Source organism: Frieseomelitta varia, unplaced genomic scaffold, assembly GCF_011392965.1.
Source record: "Frieseomelitta varia isolate USP_RPSP 00005682 unplaced genomic scaffold, Fvar_1.2 scaffold_277, whole genome shotgun sequence".
Lineage (NCBI taxonomy): Eukaryota > Metazoa > Arthropoda > Insecta > Hymenoptera > Apidae > Frieseomelitta > Frieseomelitta varia.
The window spans coordinates 247269-266857 of NW_025110009.1; the positions used below are offsets into that span (position 1 = coordinate 247269).

General features: G+C 32.2%; 4 protein-coding genes across 11 annotated transcripts in view; 3 read left to right on the plus strand and 1 right to left on the minus strand.

The window, feature by feature from the left end:
* Window positions 1-11519, minus strand: part of LOC122529050 (transmembrane protein 192) — a 22736-nt gene extending 11217 nt beyond the window's left edge. The window contains exons 1-6 of one of the 6 annotated variants that reach the window (XR_006306730.1): window positions 11240-11519; window positions 10881-11012; window positions 10410-10806; window positions 10058-10333; window positions 4379-6514; window positions 4119-4268 (exon numbers count right to left, since the gene is read on the minus strand). Coding sequence is in view for 4 of the 6 variants with exons in the window: in XM_043654809.1 (XP_043510744.1) it covers window positions 10095-10333; window positions 10410-10806; window positions 10881-11012; window positions 11240-11278 (807 nt within the window). In the remaining 2 variants the exon portion in view is untranslated. Of the gene's footprint in view, window positions 1-4118; window positions 4269-4378; window positions 6515-6610; window positions 7538-9987; window positions 10334-10409; window positions 10807-10880; window positions 11089-11239 lie in introns of those variants that run through there. The other 5 variants (XR_006306729.1, XM_043654809.1, XM_043654811.1 and 2 more) reach the window with 5 other exon arrangements.
* LOC122529056 lies at window positions 3438-8145 on the plus strand. Of its 3 annotated transcripts, none has more exons than XM_043654832.1 (3): window positions 3438-3693; window positions 5779-5839; window positions 7636-8145. In XM_043654832.1, exons 1-3 carry the CDS (start codon window positions 3684-3686, stop codon window positions 7916-7918), a joined length of 354 nt encoding a protein of 117 aa, XP_043510767.1. In that variant the 5' UTR covers window positions 3438-3683; the 3' UTR covers window positions 7919-8145. The 3 variants fall into 3 exon arrangements, with proteins under 3 accessions (XP_043510767.1, XP_043510765.1, XP_043510766.1); XM_043654830.1 differs by having other exon boundaries at window positions 3444-3693; window positions 5758-5839; XM_043654831.1 differs by having other exon boundaries at window positions 3444-3693; window positions 5764-5839.
* Window positions 11520-12301: 782 nt separating the features above from the next.
* LOC122529076 lies at window positions 12302-14869 on the plus strand. Its single transcript, XM_043654859.1, is given in 9 exon segments — window positions 12302-12519; window positions 12618-12762; window positions 12839-13039; window positions 13103-13276; window positions 13339-13431; window positions 13547-14076; window positions 14143-14404; window positions 14479-14841; window positions 14843-14869. Coding segments are annotated over 9 exon segments (2013 nt in total).
* Window positions 14870-15076: 207 nt separating this feature from the next.
* Window positions 15077-19579, plus strand: LOC122529048. Its single transcript, XM_043654806.1, has 2 exons — window positions 15077-16558; window positions 19042-19579. The coding sequence occupies exons 1-2, from the start codon at window positions 15493-15495 to the stop codon at window positions 19266-19268; spliced, it is 1293 nt and encodes a 430-aa protein (XP_043510741.1). The 5' UTR covers window positions 15077-15492; the 3' UTR covers window positions 19269-19579.
* Window positions 19580-19589: the final 10 nt, after the last annotated feature.

Below are 19589 nucleotides of genomic sequence, written 5' to 3' on the forward strand. Positions count from 1 at the left end.
ACCAAGAATAAGATTCTCTATTCACTGTGACGCATTGCAGTGAATCACAATTGAGACACGTCACTCATCGTTGAATTTACGAACTGTGAACCGACCTCGTGTTCCACCCGTGTCAAACCCTTCCTCTCTAATACGATTTAATCCCGCAAATTGCACCGAAATCGACTTAGATCCGCTTGAAAATATCTTTATTCCCGTAGCAATCCTGTATATACATCGAATCGATCATTTCTTTCCAGAGAGAGAAATCTACAAAGTAGTAAATGCTGTAAACGACAGAATATTTGGAGGCGTTTATGATTTATGAATGAGGGAAAACGTAATTATCTTCTTTCTTCCGAAATTGATCGTAAAGTTAAATAAGAGAAGTAGGACGAACATGTTTAGTTTGCGAACATGAAATGCAGATTCGTATGAACACGATTACATGTTTGTAAACCTAAAACGGTACTCGTTTACTGGTTTAGCATTAGGTAGACAAGTAGACAGACAGGAAAATAAAATAAAGAGAAGAATCTATACGTTCGAATTATACGTTCGATGTGTGAGAGAAAGGGAGGACGAATCAGGGGTATATCCAATCGATAATATCCACGGACAAAAATACTCTTCAGCAGCTTATAGACTTTCAGCGTACGTCGTGGCATGACCGGACGTTCCAATCTGCCGGAAAAGATTTTCATACATACTTGTTCTTTGTTGGAAAATATTTATGTTACATGTGTTAGATCGTAGTGTGAGTTTCGAAATGTTTCGTCGATATTGATTCATTAACTCATTGATAAACATTGTAAATATTTGCTTGCATTCATCTCTCTGGATAATCAGAATTTGAATCACGTTAAAAAGAATCGATTTCTCTTCGCGCTACTACTGGAAATATGTAAATCGTAGCTTCTGATAAAAAAAACTTGGAAAATATTCAATTCAAAGGAAAGCAAATACGAGCGATTAGAATATATTCATATATATATGTATGAATGCTGCATGTTGAATGAAAAAATTCGGATTTATTAACTCGATTCAGTACGCACGAAATCTCTCGACGCCCTCGCAATTTTTACTAAAAGAAACAAACTGTTCGTCTTCTTTCTTCTCTTTACCAGAGAGGAACATTTAACCTCAATATCAAATGTCTGATGCGTTGAGTCGGGTTCCGAATTCAAGGTCTAGTAACGAAGATTTTAATTCCTTTCCGTTCGAGTAGTTCGTGACAGTGGAATTTATCATTCGAAATAAACTAAAAAGAAAGAAAATATAAACCAATAAATATGTGAGTCTATGATGTTTGCAATTGCATAATTCCTACATAAACAGGAAGATCTGTTTTGTAAAACAACTTTAATGGAAAATGATTTTCTAATTTTTTTAGTCGGATTAATCAGAGGGCAAGTAGTTCAATCGTAGGAAAAAAAAAACGGAATATATACACATATATATAAACGATGATCGAAATGATTGTTTTCCTTCAATTGTAAAATCTTCTAAAGACAGAAATATTGAAAACGATGATTTTCCACGGCGATCGAAAATTACGATCTATGCAAAAACGGGAGAGCTCGATAAGATACAGTATCAGTATTGACGTACATACTTATCTCACAGACAGTTTTCATCTTTAGAAAAGACACGACCTTACAATTTCTTCTCTGTTCTGTTCCTGATTTGAGACACAGATGCAAACATAAGTATTCGACGATCGTTATCGCTGACGCACATTGCGTTTATTAACTTCACAGTGTTTTACAATTTAGATTTAGATAATCATCGCATTACTTATTCTGTACTTTGTCACGGAATTAACCCTTTTATTGATTAATCCGCCTAGCTTGGATCAAATTTTCTTTGAATTGACGCTATTTTGATTGGAAAAACGTCTTTCTAAACGTACGTTTCTTGCAGAAATTTTTACATTCTTCAGAGAGGTGTAATTCACGTCTCTCGTTGAATCTGCAAGCTTTTCTCAGTCAGGAGGAAAATATTGGCCGCGACTTTAGCAAGCGAAAATAGGTAGTCAATCGACGAGAAAACGCTCTCGAAAGCACCGAGACAAAGAGGCAGAAAAGGAGGGTGCGAGAGACGAAAGAAAAGAATTGGGAGATAAGCATGGAAGGATGCAGACAACGAGTATGCTGTTTCGTTCGTACGTGGCAATGGTTAACCACCGCACTCTCTGCGCGATATGGCATACCAGGACAAAATTAGCGACCAACCGAAATAATTTGCCACCGAACTCCCCGAAGAGTTGTATGGTCTTCGTTTCGTGGTGACCCTGAAATCCGACATAGATCGCTCGCGTTCCTGGCACATACGCGCCCATTATCATCCAGATATTTTCTCACGGACGTATAATCAAAGATTCCCTTTCGCTCGAAATATATTACATTGTGCAAGACATTAATGGTCGAGCCATTACAGCATCCGAATGCACCGTGAGCGTCTTGAGCATCGACTAACAACGGTAGACGATCGTGTTATCTTGAAGAAATTGCAAATTTAAAGATTTATTGTTGTTTATTACGGAACCATCGAGTGTTGAACTTCTACGCAAGCAGAAACGTGGATTTAGAAACAAAACATCGAAAATAATAAAAAAATATTCGTGAATTATTTATTTTATATTCTTTTTAGGCATCTGTTCCAATGAGATTTCCGTGAATCCAGGCAGCATCCTATCTTTTGATTTCACGTGCAAAATACGATTTTATTACGCAGAAGATACACCGAAATTCAGAGAGAAGTATGAACGTCATTACGAGTGATTCATCTGTTAGTTAAATAAGCTGCCAATACACGCTTCTAAGAAACACCGATTCGAGAATCGTCAACTTTCTCTCATCGCAAATTTGTCGCATTAAAAAGGGTTTCCTCGTCCCCTCCCCCGTCACCCTCCATCCCCGATTCCCCAATCCAATTTTCGATCGAAAATTGCTTTCCCCTTCGTTGGCTTTTGCTTCGCAAAGCGCCGCGCCATTAACCAATAGAATCGCGAAGAAAAACAATTACGGGGCAATTGTTAATTGCTCATGCACGAATGCTCGGCGATGGCTTTATGAAATCATTTAACAACAACGAGGATCAATCGTTTAAAAATAGATCGACGGAGTTAAAAACAAGATGTACAGAAATAGAAATGCAGCCAATTTTGTAAGAGTTACTCATCGATCGATTATGCCGATTCATAGTTCCGATTGAAAGATTGGACATTTTTCAAAGATTGCTCGATATCGTTTCGCTGTTGGTAATTTTGCAAAAGTACCAATGATATATTCGAGTGGCAATAACTATATCTTTCAAGTAACATTCAAATGGGACTTTCTTGAATGCATGAAAGAAGAAGGGAGACGAGAAAGAAAAGGCAGGGGTAGTATGAAATAAAATTTGTCGGTTGAATCCCCCTTCTCCGGTGAACCTACAGTTGAGGTTGTAGCGCGACGATAGAGGCCAAGCAGATCAGTCTGCGCGAGTCTTTCGAGTAGTGAACGTCGTGTTCTCTAACGCTTCTTCGAATGCGTTCACTGTTCTACGTACTGAAACCATCTTTTTCTTACGGACCTTTTGTTCAATCCCACCCGCATAGTTATCAAGAGAAGAGAATTTATCAAACTCTTGTTTAACTTTTATTTAATAGAGAAGACCTATCAAGGAAAATTGCTCATACAGAAGAAACTTCCCGAGCACAGATGGTCAGAGGTAAGTAATTACATTTCATCTCTGAATGAAATTTCCCGTTGATATTAAACACCGCTTTCGTAAGAAATAAAGGCTTTGTTCGTCTAACCGTTTTGTCTCATTAAGATCTGCGAAATTTATTTCAAGAAACGAAAAGAGAAAAAAAGCGAAAAACGAAATCTGTCATTTGAAACTGACACGCGGTAATAACACGATTCAGACATTTGTATATTAGCTTATCTCACGCGTACGTTCGGACTGAAGATTCTGGTATGCAATTAGAGCGAGATGCTTTTAACAGGCCACCGTGAAACTGTTCAGCTTGAAATCGACAGAGGAATCTCGAGTAGAAACGTTACAACTGGTTCTAAACGGCATTGACGTTCATCCGCTGTAATAATACGAGAGAGGATACTTTCCTCTCTGTCAGCTCGTGACTTTCTTACCTTCTTTGTTTCTCTACGTTTAGCTGGCAGAAGTGGTCACGGTTCGTGGATATTTCGTGTGCAGGTCGCATCGTCTAAGGTCGCGAAGCACTCCTCGGCTCGAGTTCCAATCCTCTTTCTCGTGTAGTTACGAAGGTCGGTCCCCAGTTTCTACCAAATAAAGAGAATTCTTTCTATATTGCTTGTGAAATTGTGCGTTTAGCCATGAAACGCTTATACGTATAGTCAAACGGTATGTTTAGCAACAACGAACAGCATACCTATTACTTTCTTCTCGCGCATCTTTTCCTTTTCTTTTTTTTTTTTTTTTAATCGCAATTAACACCCTCTGCATATGATGTAGCGTCATTGGTCAAATGCCAAAGTGATTGCTCATTAAGATCCTGATGCTTGAACAGGAGATATTTAGTTCACGTGGTGCTTAATTAATCATTTTATCAACGAAACAGACGCAAGCTTCGACTCTATGGGGCCAAGGTTTCGATCTCCTCGTGTTCGAGTTCGTGATTCTATTTTAGACAGATCAGGATACCACCTTCCTTATACATCATCGATTATTCTGGCGAATTCACACTGGCCGCCGATAATCGGGATTTATTCGAAATTAGCTATCGCAAATAATACACTTTCTATCACGGTTCATTTTCGTTTTCCGACCTCGTTGGACTTTTAAACGCTGCTATTAGTAGCAAGGGCGGAATGCATTCAGGAAAATATAATTGAAATTTGCGTGGTTCATGACGTAGCGTGTGACGTGTAAAGCGGACACGTGTAAATGCACTCAATTTGGTTCGCCTCCATCAGATAAATTTGCATACGTCGTCTACAGAAAATAGTCGGCTATTATGGGGAATAACGTTTTTATTGTGAAGCGTATTTTTTTTTTTTTTTTTTTTTTTTTTTTAGAATCTTTATCGTTTGTTTCACGACCACAGGCAACCGGATACAACAATGGCACGCCAATCGATCTTTGTTAAATAAAACGAAGCGATGCAATTTACGTAAGGAAATCACTATAAATCACATAGTTGGCCTTATAAATGATAAATGTAGACAATGGCGTGTCAGTGTTAATATCAGACAATATACTTTTGTACTACCGCGGAGAAAACTGACTTTATTTTGATCTGACAAAAATCAGTTTTCTTATTTTCTTATTTCAATAAGAAATCATTGAATTTTCAGTAATGAGCAAGAATATAAGATAATCGCTATTTTTTATCTCATTAACTATGAGTAGTTGTATCTATGAATGTCTATTTTGAAGTAAATAATTTCTTTTACACATCACGTTTTTTTGCCAGAAATATGCGCTACGGTATAAAATATAACATGGTTATATTTCTTTGGAAAATCCTCACTCGATTATTAAAATGTTCATAAATCATTTACTCATTTTAATATTTTTGTTCCGTGCAAATTTTCTATCGCGTGGTAAAATGAGTTACGTCGTAAAATTAAATATTTAATATCTTTAGCTCGATACAGAAGATCCAATAAGAATTCTGAATGGAGCTACCTGTCATTCAAGAAAAATAGGATGATTCTTAAAAATGAATGCTCGAAATTATCTTACTATAAATTTTTATCTGTTCATATGCTCGAATTTTCCATTACAATCAATGAATTTATTTCACAGACAGAGGACTCTTTATTTCAGGGTCGTTGCCTGATATCGCAGTGACGATGGCATCGGGCAGAGAAATTTACGCTGCATTCAGGTAAGCAATAGTAAATCTTTATAAAATCAAATAAATTTGATCAGTGTTGTATGATGAAAAACAAACAAGAAAGAAATACAAAGAATCATGTGATAGAATTGGGAAAACAACAGAGTTAACGTTAACAGTATATTATTCTAATCGAATCATGCACACATTTCCACAAACGCGTATTCGAAAGCTTGCTATTTCCAGAATTTTCGTGGGAGTAAATATCCAACATGACCTTCCGTTTTACCAGAAAAGTCAGCATAATATGATAGTTCGACAGCCAATAATATAATCATCTTAATGAATTATTAATTCAATTTGATACACAAATAATTCGATTTTAGTTTCGTTGGTCCTGCAATAATTTCAAGATAAACAAATCTGACCATCTAAACAGTTTTTTCGATTTTAACATCTCAAGGCCTGATCTTACAGATTAATGATAATAATTCATATATTACATATTTCTATTGAGATCACTGTATACAGCATCATAGATCACGGAAATGAGTAAACTCTCGCTTTCCTGTCTTTCTTTTTTCTTTTTCCCTCAACTTTTATAGTAAAAAATAAAATATATATCATTTCCTCTTTAAATATTTTTGGAATTCTAATACAGTAGAACGTTGATTACTTGAACTAATTGGGGAACAAACCATTTTAGATAAGCGGTTTTTCGGAAATCTGAAAGAAAACTAAATTTGTGATTATGTCATAAATTAACTAGAAATTAAACGAAATTATTAATTTCAAATATGAATATATTATGTAAAAGAATACATTTAATAATCAGTAGATGCTTTAAAACTTCTATTATTTTTTAACTTGATATGCAGTTTTCTCTTAAATTAATGCAAAGTCCATTTGTACACAACTCGGTCGAATTTATTATTACTTGTTATTTTAAAGCTTCTATAGAAACCTCTTATAACTCAAGTTATTTTAAAATTATAATTACACTGATTCACTATTTTTGATGTTCCTAATTGTAAATTTTCTAACATCATATTCTATGGCTAAATAAAAAAAAAAAGTTTTCTTCCTTTTTTAAACATTCAATAACATTTAATTTATCTTACAATTTTAGCACCGTTCTTTTTCTTTTAATATTCATGGTATAAATGAGATCAGTACTGTTCATTTAAACAAGGCACTAAAATAGGGCATTTGAAACAAGGATACGTGCCCCCAAATATAGATATTGCTAGAGATGTAATTTAAATATAAATATACATATATAATTAGATTCATCCTATATTGGAATAATCGAGATTTAAACGATCGATGTTTCGGATAATCGGCGTTCGGACAATCGACGTTCTACTGCACAGTATTTCACGTAAAATCAATTCGTTATCCATAGCCTAGACTACGTACTTCAGTACCAATGACGTAACATTGACGCAAGCGACAATTGTTGCCACTAGAATGCTGCAGGGCAGAACGTCGATAGTTTAGACCAACTATAAAAATCACGTCCTCCTTGGCGGCAAGACCAACTGCATTCTCAAAATTGAAATTGAAAATAGAGAATTGTGTCGTCGCGATTGTTGTTACTCTTATTCGTGTATATATATACATATATCCAGCTATATCTATGTATCCAGCGATACTAATTTTATTCAAAAATAACTGAATCGAACTTTAAATTCACTTTTTAATTGTTATTTCTTTCTTTCTTTTGAATTTAGAACTAACTTCCTCCTCCTGAAATAAAAGTCACATCAATAATCAGTATAAAAATAAAAGTAGCAATTGTCGGTAGAAGAAATATCGTATGTTTCTATGTTCTCTTTAATTTACAGCCTAATCGTGGATGACGTCGATTCTGATTCGATATCGAGCGAAAACTCAGATGGTTTGTCAGACGAAACCAGCTCTCAGAATTCATCGTCACAAACCCCGTTGGACAGTCCAGGCGGGCCTAGGGAGAAGATTAAACAGATGCAAGTGGAAGCGGAAACCAGAAGAGGAGAATTCGCGAGGCTACTCGAAGAACATGCTCAAGTAGTGAGAAAGTTAAAGATGATGGAGGCCGAGGAGCAACTTTCAGCAACCGGAAACGTAGTGGGAGCTACGCACGCGTGATTCTATCGTTGATCGCGTAAAGTAGAATTGGGGACCACCGCGCCTTTGCGATGCGCGCCGATTCTTTTGAGTGCGATGGCGAATTGAAAATTTTCCGAAAAGTGTTGCGAGTTTCAAAATACATTTGTGCGATACAAATAATACCACGATTCAATAGGAAATAGAACGATGTTAAAATGTAAGAGAAAACTATTTTTTAAACAATGCATATTTCTATGGTCTGAAAACGATTAATTGCTGTAGAATAAAATTTACGACGATTTAATTTTAAGCAATCATAATGTAAAACGTTGCTCCGAATGAAAGCGATGGAAAAATATATAAATTAGAAATGAAATTCTTATTCAACAGCTGCTTATTCTTAGTAAATTTAATTAGAACTTTACAAACACGAGAAAAATCTTGGTGATGATTAGTTCTTAAATGTGAAACGAACTTTAATTTTATCCGAAACGTCGCGTTATAACGTTTTCATGTTCGTTTCTAAACACAATCTCTTAAAACACAATCTAGTTTGCAAACAGCGGATCTGTAAAAATAAAAATGATCGATTGAAACTCGGCTATATTGCTCATTATACTAGGAGAATTTGACGGAACGTCCAAAATTAATTAGCTCCAGAAGACTATCTCGACCCGCGTCTATCACGAAGTCTGAAAAACTTCTTCTGTAAGACAATAATAAAAAAGCGCTCGGCATACATTCTTCAAGCCTCGAAATAATAGAATTAATGTATCCGATGTACATACGCAGCAAAAATGGCTGGCCTAAAAGTGTAGTACAAACTTTCGAAAAAACAAAGAACAAGGTATAGTTCTAATCCGAATAGTGAGAATCTTCGGTTTTAGCACTGTTTTTAATACACAATCGTTTATAGAACATTTTCATTTCTAAGGAGAACTTGAATTCATGGAATTCATTTCCATGAATTTCAAAATCATAAGCATGTAGTACATCTCGACGAAGTACAAGCTTCTACATTTTATAGCGTTGTATATTTGAGTGTTCTGTACGTACAAGTAAATAATTTTATATACATACATATGATAGCATAGGAGTCTAAGCCTGCCGTAATACACGTAAACTTTCTGTAAATAGATTTCTTTTTTAATATTATGCATCGTCTAAGGTGTTCATCCACGAGAAGCCTTATATAATGTAGTTATACAGTAAAAGGAATAATCATTACTGAGAATCTTATTTTGCGATGTCTTATAAAACATTAAAGGTTCACGTTAAATACGGACCAATAAATCACAAGAATGATTTTCCTTGTCTCCACGTGCACATTGCGTCAGGTTTTTATTGATATAAATTAGGTATTATTAGGCATTTATAGAAATATGCACATATACATATATAAAAAAAGTATATAAATAGAAATACTTAGCATATGTGTTAACCTTGCTAAAAAATCCCTCAATGTAATAAATCGAACATGTGAGGTAAAAAAGTTTAATTTCTTTACTTTTTTTAAGATAATGTCTGAAATATATTTTATAATTTGAAAAAATTAGTTTCCGTATTAAAAGTATATATTTCTTTAACATAATGATAAAAAATATAATAATACTTCAAATTCATTTCAAAAAATGCAAAGTGAATGCATAACTGTTTCTGTTATTATAATATTAGTTTGCAATACTAATGTTTGTAGTATATATTCTTAGAAAATAAATATTATATATTGGAAAAATTGCTAGCCTAACTATAGCAATATAAACAAATATGTATTATAAGTAATGTAAAGTGTATTTAGATATAATTAGAATTATAAATATTGTATAATTGGAAAAAATATATACTTTATTGAATTGGATATATACACTCTTTATCACAGAAATTATCTTTGATTTCTTATTATACATCTCTCTTAATAATAACTATATTAAGTGAATATAAGTTAATTTCAAATTAATAACATTAGGTAATAAAATTGATATAGAATATTTAATATTCTTATCTAATAATTTATATAAGAAAACTTTTAAATGTTAGTAATACAAGCCTTACATGCAAGTGAATTGTCAATACTAAGAATGAATGTATTCAGATATGAAGAAAGTGGAAAAATGTCAACAACAAGAATAAATGAAATTACATAAAATATTAAAAAATTAAATATGAAAAGGACTTTACCTGAGGCTTGTATTTTGCATAGACCACAATTTTATGTTTAAGGCAATGCACGTTGAGCTGCCAACAACATTATTCTATGACTCAATTTAACATTGTGATCTCTTAAATATCTTATCAAATCTGCTTGTTTTTCAAGTAATTCTTCCAAATTAGATCCCCCATGACGGCAACCTACTTCACTGCTACCTGCATATGTATCTTGAGTAAAAGAAGATAGCCACTCTTCTTTAGAAACATCAGGTGGTGGACGTAATCGATTGAATCTCAAAACTTTTTCTACAAAAATAAAAGATGTTTATACTCCTGAAATTTTTTATATTATAAATTTTTCAGTATATTTTTATATACTTACTGATGTAATTTATATAAACTGGTATGATAATTGTAAGTTCTATTGTGGTTAACAACACTATATAATTTAGAGGAGTAAACCATTCCGATGCACGACAATATTCTTCATAATTAACTTTGTGCATGTGGTGTAAAATCACAGCCAACAGTAAATAACATGTTATCCACAATGATGCTATGAAAAGAGGCGTTCTTATTTGTTGATACGTTGATTGATAAAAATCAAGGTATCCATAAATACGAAGTTTATGGTGCTTTGTTTTTACTAAATGATCCGTCAACATAATTATCAACCAATAAGCACAATGAAGATATAAATATGTAAAATATGTATCACATTTATTTTTTTCTTCAGGCCACGCACATATAAATATAATTCCTGTAATTTCTAAAGACACCTAAATAAACACACAATATTTGCATCAAAAACCTCTATACAATCCTCTATATACTCAAAGAAAATGACACTTACACTAAATATAAGGGGAAAAGACACAATTGATACAGTATCTAATTTTTGAAAATGTTCTTCTTGAGAAGTTAATATAGGTTGAAGATACTCTTCATCATCCATATTGTGAGACGAATCAAAAAATACCCCTCCCTAATAAATGTATATTTATAAATAATCGCTTCATACAATTTTCAGTACAATATACATGAGAATGGCATGTAAAAGTCTATAATAGAATTATAATGTTAATATAATGCAAATTAGTTCAAAAAACGAATAGCAAAGAATCATAAAATAAGGTTATGTTTACGTCATATCAATACTAATAAAGAAAAACTACAATAATATGATGAATAATACAATTTCTGTATACTCACTCTACCTAACGTATTTAAATCTCTGTTAAGACTGACCATTCCAGCATAAAAAGATGGTAAAAGAAACAAAGAAGTTATACCGTTCACCACCAGAATTAAACTAACATTTTTGTTTGTAACGTTTAAAACATGTTTTCCGAACAAACATGCTCGGAATTATTTAATCCGTAGAATGATAAATGATATAAATCATTTAAAGTTTAGTTTAATTTACATGTAACAGATCATACTTGTAATACGCAACACAAGATCAAAATGTCTACTATGCATAGTACTAGCTAACAGAAATTGTACATAAACATCATACGAAATTTGACCAATTTCAAATTAATTGAAAAACATTTAATATAGTAATATATTCAAAATGTACTTATTAATGATTTTATTTAATAAATATTTTGATTCATTTTGAAATACAAGGATAATAGTAAACATATGTATGTGTATGTAAATTTAAAAAGTAAACATATATATATATACTTTTAAATTTGTACATACATTATATTTATACAAATATAATGTATAATTATATAAAATATAATTTATACAAATATAATGTATGTACAAATTTAAAAAATTAAACAAAAGTTTGTAAAAGTAAAATGCTAATATAATCGCTAATAATCCAAGAATACTAAATTTCTGTATTCGTGCTGACATTAATCATGTTGAACAAATATACACATGAAGCCTCGAACTTTATTTTTAAAATACGAAATAAATCTGTACACATACATATATATATTTATGTAATATTGTCCCATTAAGTGCCATATACAATTGTTAAATATAGATTGTTTGTTGATTGAATCTTTAAAAAGATTTTTATAATATGAAAGGTATTCAAATATAATAATCTGTAGCTGCTGGCAATTTTAAATCGATGCTCAAATTTCTTAAATAGAATAGCTTCATACTTAAAAAGAAAAAAAAAAAAAGAAAAAGAAAATGGAACATACAATGGAAAACACAACCTATATAATAGATTATACAAAATAATTTCGTTTATAATCGAAATTCATCAAAATTCGTTGTAAATTCGTTTGAATAAAATTAACAAGTATGTTTGGACGACAAACATTTTTAGAATCTGTAGATAATCAATATAATGAAAGACGTAACGAATATATTCGGCAATTTTCCGCAAACCAAAGGCAGAATGTACCATTTAATTCACTAGTGAATATACCATCTTTAAGAAATGATGGATTGATGTTTGATTTAAATTTCATTCTTCTGGAAGATGATCATGGTCAACCAAATAATTTATATTTACGAACGTTAGTGTATGCATAAGTATATGTATAAGAAATTGGTTTTATTAATTTAAACAAATTGTCAGAAAGTAATATATGATAAATTGTTAATTATACTTTAGTAATCCTGGGAACATACCTAATCGATATTTATTGGAATATATAAGGCAAATGAAAGAAAGATACCTAATCATGGAAAGAGAATTAACAAGAACAAAAATGTTGATTCCTGTAATTATGCGTAACATCAATACCATACATCAATCGGTATTTTAATCATTTATCTTTCTAATTATCTAATCCTAACTTTCTTCTATTCATGTTTAATTTCATTCTTCTAAAGTCGCAAACAGATGTAAATTGGAAACAATGTTCCCTTACAAAATATGGACATCTTTTTGAAACCTCTTCAAAAAATCAATATAAAAGAAATCAAGAGCAAAATAAGATTTTATCAAGAAGAAAACATATGAAAAAAAATAAAGATTCAATTAGCAAGATTTTAGGTGATCCAGACTGTATGAAATACAAAAATTCGTCACAGGTATTCGTTAAAAAATTAACAAGTTAAAACACGATTGTCCGCACTTCTGATACGTTCTTTCAGAATCAACAGAATGATATTTACCCTATAAAAGAGCCTGATAGTAACACGTTTCAACGACAAATATTAACTGGCAATTCAACTGCAGTTTGTTCGATGCACAATATTGCTGTGATTCTCCCACAGGATTCAACTCAATTGACCAATTCATTGAAATACAAACAAATTAATTCTAAAGTATTTGATATCGAATAATATCAAAATATACGATTAAAATATATTTCTTAATGTATTTTTAGGTGAATAACAAAATCCATAAGCCTGATTCTGATGACTCGAAAATTATTTTTGGTAAACCGAGAAAACATTTTGGTGGCTTCGAAACACAGAAGGTATTAAGATCGCAAGTTCTTTACTAAGCTAGACTAATTAAATATAATAAGATACACGAAGACTATTTTATTTTATAAATGATTCGGAATTATTGTAATTATCAACGACGTAAAGACGTCGATGGAAGCATGCCAAAGCTTCGACAAGAAACATGAACCGGAAACGTCGTACTACACTAACTTCGATGTCAAACATGAAGATCATACGCAGACTGAACCTACTGTATATGCTCCAGAATTTCGACCAGTAATGGGATCAAAGTTTAATAGCGATATTTCCGATCAATCTACATTCTACTGTCAACAACAGAATATTCCTGCCAGAGAAAAATGCATGTTTAAAAGAAACAAATTTTTCGAAAATACAGATGCGCATCGAAAAGATAATTTCGATGTTCGTCAAATACCTCAAAGTAATCGCAATTACTGGAACAACCACGCGAAGAAGTTATCCTGTGAAAGAACGTGTTATATAAACGATTCCTCGAGACAATTCACGCGCACAGTACAGAAACAGAAGAAAGAACTACATAAAAAAATTCCAACTCCACGTAGTAATGTTCATACGGCTTACACACCTATTATGCAACCTCTCACGTGGAATTCTATGTTGGATCCCAATGGTTTTACCATTCAATTATTAAGGTATGGCACAAGGAGTAGTACAAGAAATTTTTAATCCCTCTTCATATTTTGATTCCTATTTCACAGACTTGCAGTATTACTTTACGCTCCGGCATTGATGCCGGCATTAAATTCATTGATTGCACGACAAAGTATTCAAACGACAATTCCAATACTTTGCTCCGAAGGTTCAAATGATTTGTTGACGCAAATTTTTGCAATTCTGAGCAGTCAGCAATGTGTTCCAAATCTACAATACACAGCAAGTCCTCCAATCGATGAAAATTCTGGGCAATTTCGAGACTCGAATTCACATAATTTATCATCGCAATCAAACTCGCTTTCTGAAGTAATTCATTATTTCATATAAGAAATAATTATAAATTCTGTTTAAGATGATTAAGTTGTCTAAAATGTTTTTAGAATCTTTCGAAGCAACAGCAAGATGATGCTTGCAGTACGAAAACTTTCGAGAACAATCAGTTTGAAAAAAATTCAATCGCTGTTAATACTTCTTTAAAAACATGTAACTGTAATAATATGAAACAATCGTTTTCGCATTGTAGCAAAAATACTTTGCACGACCAGGTAGAAGAAAATGAAAGGTTGATGTATTCGTGGACAAACAAAACATCAAAATCCTCAGAAACAGTAGTGTTAGAAAAATCAGTGTTACAATGCGAACAGAAGGAGAAAAATTCGGGAAAAGACTCAGAAGATTCTGAACTCTCTCAAACTTTATTGGTGCAAAAAAACACTGACGTTTGGGATGCTCAAAATTGGGACGAAACGATTGAATTCTAAAAACGATTGAAAATCTAAGTTTACAAATATTTGGAAATGCTGATCAAATATAAAGGTTATCATATTTCAATAAAAATATCTTTAGACCTTACTGAGATATTGAATAAGCGTCAAATAAATTACGAACGAAAGGTAATCTTGTATATGTTACGTATTAGCTTAAGGACGCTTGCGCATGGTTTGAACACGTGGCGAAGGAAGAAACTTTTCGACGGACGTTTGTTCAGAACAGTCTTACGAGCTTTTGCTGCCGAAGCGCGTCCTACGATACACTAGCTTTCATTTCTTATTTTTACCTGCAAGTGTAACAGTAAACGAATACATTGAAAAATAAACATCGACTGCATAATCTACATTTATACGTTTCTAAAATTAAACATTAAAAATTAATGAAGAAGATTTCCTAATACATCTCGGTTTTGGTTGTATATGTGAGTCGATTCAGTGGAATTTTTCCTAAAATCACTGTGAAATTTATATTTCTGTAAGGTGGCAACGATAGGCAAGAATTAAAAGAAATGGGAATAAAAAGAAAAATTAAGAAAATGGATATACAATTAAAAGAAATTGAATCGAAATTGTAATTTGTAGTTTGTGCTAAAGTTAAAAAAAAAAAGAAAAAATCGAGTTACGATGAGTAAGGAAGAAAATAGCGATGGGGCTGCTCAGGAGGGACCTGGTGGTGAAGCCTCGAAGAAAGACGATATATATGAAAATCAAGGCACCAAAAAAATAATACGTTTGGTCACTGTGATGGCTTATATGTTCTCAGTAAGTTTCGTAGCCATCGTTTTAAGTGCGTATTACTTATTTCTTTGGGAACCACCTAATCCACGACTTTTGCGAAGACCAAGTCAACTTTCCGATCCCGAAATACAATTTTTAATAAGCGATCAAGAAATTATCCAAGATGAACCAAGTAAACCTGGACAGCACGCTAATGCTACATACATTTCGTTCTCTAATCGTTTTGATGATGCAGAAACATTTGTCAATAACGATCATTCAAAGAATCGTGAAAACTTGAAAGAATCTTTGTTTCTATTAAGAAAGTCTCTAATCGAGTCTTTCAAAAATAAAATCAATGATTCAAAGTCTTCTGTTCAAAATTCCGCTCAAGAAAACCGGACATCTAATTCTTTAAATTATACCACGTCGAAAAAAGAAAAGACGATGAACTTGACGAGAAGATCGAGTGGAAAAGATGCAAGAAATTCCTCTAAAATTATGAATCGTATGTTCGGTAATAATGGTACATCTCAGATACTGGAGTCTTCGACTATTTCTGGAGATGAAGTGAATAATGATCATTTTACGAATACCAGAAACCATTCCGTGTACGAGACGTCTCGAGATATTTTTCGATTAAATCACAGTTTAATGAGAAACATAGTTACCAATCAATACAAAAAGGATGTTTTGTCAAATTTTAACTCAGAAGCAGATACGCCTAATAAAAAAAGTGTAAAAGTTAAAACGCCTCAATATCCAGCGATAAATAATGAAGAAGATCTTGATATCCAAAAAAGTAGAGAAGATCGTACATATAATGTTAACAATATAAGTCAAGCAACCGATTTAAATGAACAATCAACCTTAGATTTTTTCCGTAATTCGGAATTTGCAAATCATCCAGAACATCCTGAACAATCAAATCAATCGTCAGTAAAACTAGCAAACATTGCGTTGAAGTTCAAAGGTAAATAAATTTTCTATAATTTGCTTTTTTACATTTCAATCGTATTACCCTTCCAAATATATAGTACTGGTAGCATATATTTTATAATTTATTTGAATGACAAACATGATTGTTATTTAGTTTTTCTACAAGCGCGTAAGTATATACTTACATACAATTATATTTCAAAGGAAAGTATACGAATATTTCATACAACTCTGACAAAAAACGTGAATTAAAACCTTAGAAAGAAAATAGTCAGTGGATTGGCCTACGATGATTATCCGTATTGTCCACGTAATGACCAGAACAGGGTCAGGTCGATCCATTATGGCTTCTTTAACGTTGCATCGTTACAAAGATCTTGCAATTTCTTTGAACAAATCTTGTCTAATCTATTTTTGATTTTAACAATTTTATTTGTAAATTCATCTCCTTTTCAAATAATATATTTGAATATAATATTTAAAAATGATCCCCACTATTTCTTTTTAAAACTTTTTTGAAGATATATGAAATCTTCATCGAATAATGACCTCTTTATCTGAGAAATGATTGAAGAACAATTTTAGTAAATGCTATTAAAATAAAGGCGTGCCTTCCCTGTAAAACGAGAATATCCTCAGTGTCGCCTTACTCTTAAGGGAAAACTCCGTTAGCTTTGACTAACTAAAGTTTATGGGCTCTATTCTTACCATTTGTAACCTTCGAATTATATCCATCGAAACGATCGCATTTACCTAAATGGAACTCTTTGTGAATATATCCTATTTAGTGTGACATGTCTAAGTATTAATTTTAAAATAGCTCAAACTTACGTAAAGTGGTTGTGCAACATTTTTAATCGTTTCTTTGTCACTTCTACGGAAGCACTTCAATTCGAAATCGATATACTTATACTATATCTTATCGAACATTTTTTAATTTGATATATTATTTTATATATGTATCAGATAGAGAAATTCTTATCATTTAAACTTTTACTATCTCTATTAACTAAAAAAAAACTAAAATAAACAAAATATTATTCCACTTAGAGGCAATGTTTCAATCATGGGTAAATCAAAATAAGCATGTACATATCAGAAAACATAGGGAGAAAGATTTCGATTGGTGGTGAATAGATATAATGAATCTGTGTTTACTACATTGATTTAAGGACGTTTTTGTCAATGAATCCTGTAAAGTTGAGCAACCCTTAAAGTTTGAAAAACGAAGCACAATGAGTCATGGTTCTGAGACTTGCGCAATGAAAACCCGTTGATACATATTGTTGGACGAGTCTGTTTTAGCAGTTGTATTAGTGAGAACCGTTGATCCGCTAGTTAAGAAACAAAAATAGTTGTAGGATAATGAAAACGTGGATGAAAATCCTTTGAATATTACATTTTCGAGAACTGATTTCATTTTTGATAAATTATCGTGAAGTTTAAACACTTTCTTGCCACTACATCTTTCCGCTTGGAAACGCCCAACCGGTAAACCAAACCGCTTACGAAAATTCGAGAATCGATAAAAATGAATTCGAATTCGTATTGATAATACATGGACTGCGAAAATATTTGTGGAAAATCGTAGAAAACATTCGATCAAACACGTAACCTGTCGGATACGAAAGCGTTCTGCGTAAGAGTGTTGAACACAAGATATATTTAAACTGCGGAATTTGCAGTAATATTCTCGCAAACCTAACTGACCGTTCGTAAATATAGAGGAGCAAGAAAATTACAAATACGTAATATTCGATGAAAACGATGTCTTTTTGGATATTCCCTTTGAAACCTTACATCGAAACACCATGGTTTGCGGCCCTTTTACGACTTTGCGGTTAATAGAAACAGAAACGTTATAATGTTGTACTGAAATTTTATATCAGAACTGAAAGTTCATAAATCCTATTTATAAACTTAATGATCGAAATCGAGAAAAAATTTCTTTGAAATATCAACACGTTGAGGATGCAACTACCGCGCAAAATGAGCGCTCAAAACGTGATGGCAAGCATCAGTCGTACATTGGGAAATCGTGATCATAAACCAGCAGGCAATGAAATCCGATTTGCAGGCGACGAAAGGAAAGACAAGCTCTATGAGCCAAAGCACAAACAAAAGGTGGTACGAGTATTGACGGTGGTGGCCTATGTTATATTTGTTAGCATGGCAGCTATCTTATTATCATTGTATTATACATTTTTATGGGATCCTAAAGACGTTACTATCACGATGAGAACAAAACCAGAATGTACTAATATAAAATTATCAAATTTTCACACCACTCCCTCTATCATGAATGGTAAAAATAGGATTTAAATAACTAAAATCCTTCAATTGTTGTGATATTATTCGTTTTAAAATCGACTTCTTGTTCAAATTCTGAACTAATTAGTTATCGCGTTAATACACATTCAATGATATAGAAATACGTAATTCATTACTTCAAAATTGCTAATCATTATAGAGGCTAATTCAAGGCGATAAAATCAAAATTATTTTTTCCTTTTTCAGAAACGCAGACAGAAAAAATGACGATAAAATTATTAACTGTGGCGAACGAGCAAAGTTCTCTGTCAGAAGTCACAACCACTCCACGACAAAAGGATTTGTTAACTATTTTAACAGAGATTGCTGAATCGTCTACTACTCCTTTGCCAACAACATTCGAGGATTTACAAACTAGTTTAAGTACAGAAACCAAAGAAATATCTACTAAAATGCATTCTAACGTTAATTAATTTCCTAGAAGAGTATTAAAAATGATTAAAAAAAGAATTAAATTTTACTGTCAAGACTTTTAGTTTTATCGTGATACTTATATAACAAGTATTTAGTCAATACTAATAAAATAATTATAAAATATTAAAAGAATATTTTTGAAACAAATTATGATTATTTACTAAAATAATCTTAATATTGCGAAATTATACAATTCAAACAATAAAATGATTTTCGTGAACAAGATCGTTTTGAACAACTGTAACTGTAAGATTGTATTTCTTTCGATACATTTAAGAATCGTATGTTAATAAAAAAATTAAGAAAAATAGCTAAGATAA

Coding starts and splice junctions, on each gene's coding strand:
- LOC122529056 (XM_043654830.1), top strand. Junction 5,840..7,635: donor GAAATTTACGCTGCATTCAG/GTAAGCAATAGT, acceptor TTTAATTTACAG/CCTAATCGTGGATGACGTCG.
- LOC122529048 (XM_043654806.1), top strand. CDS start 15,493: ATGAGTAAGGAAGAAAATAGCGATGGGGCTGCTCAGGAGGGACCTGGT. Junction 16,559..19,041: donor CATTGCGTTGAAGTTCAAAG/GTAAATAAATTT, acceptor TTCCTTTTTCAG/AAACGCAGACAGAAAAAATG.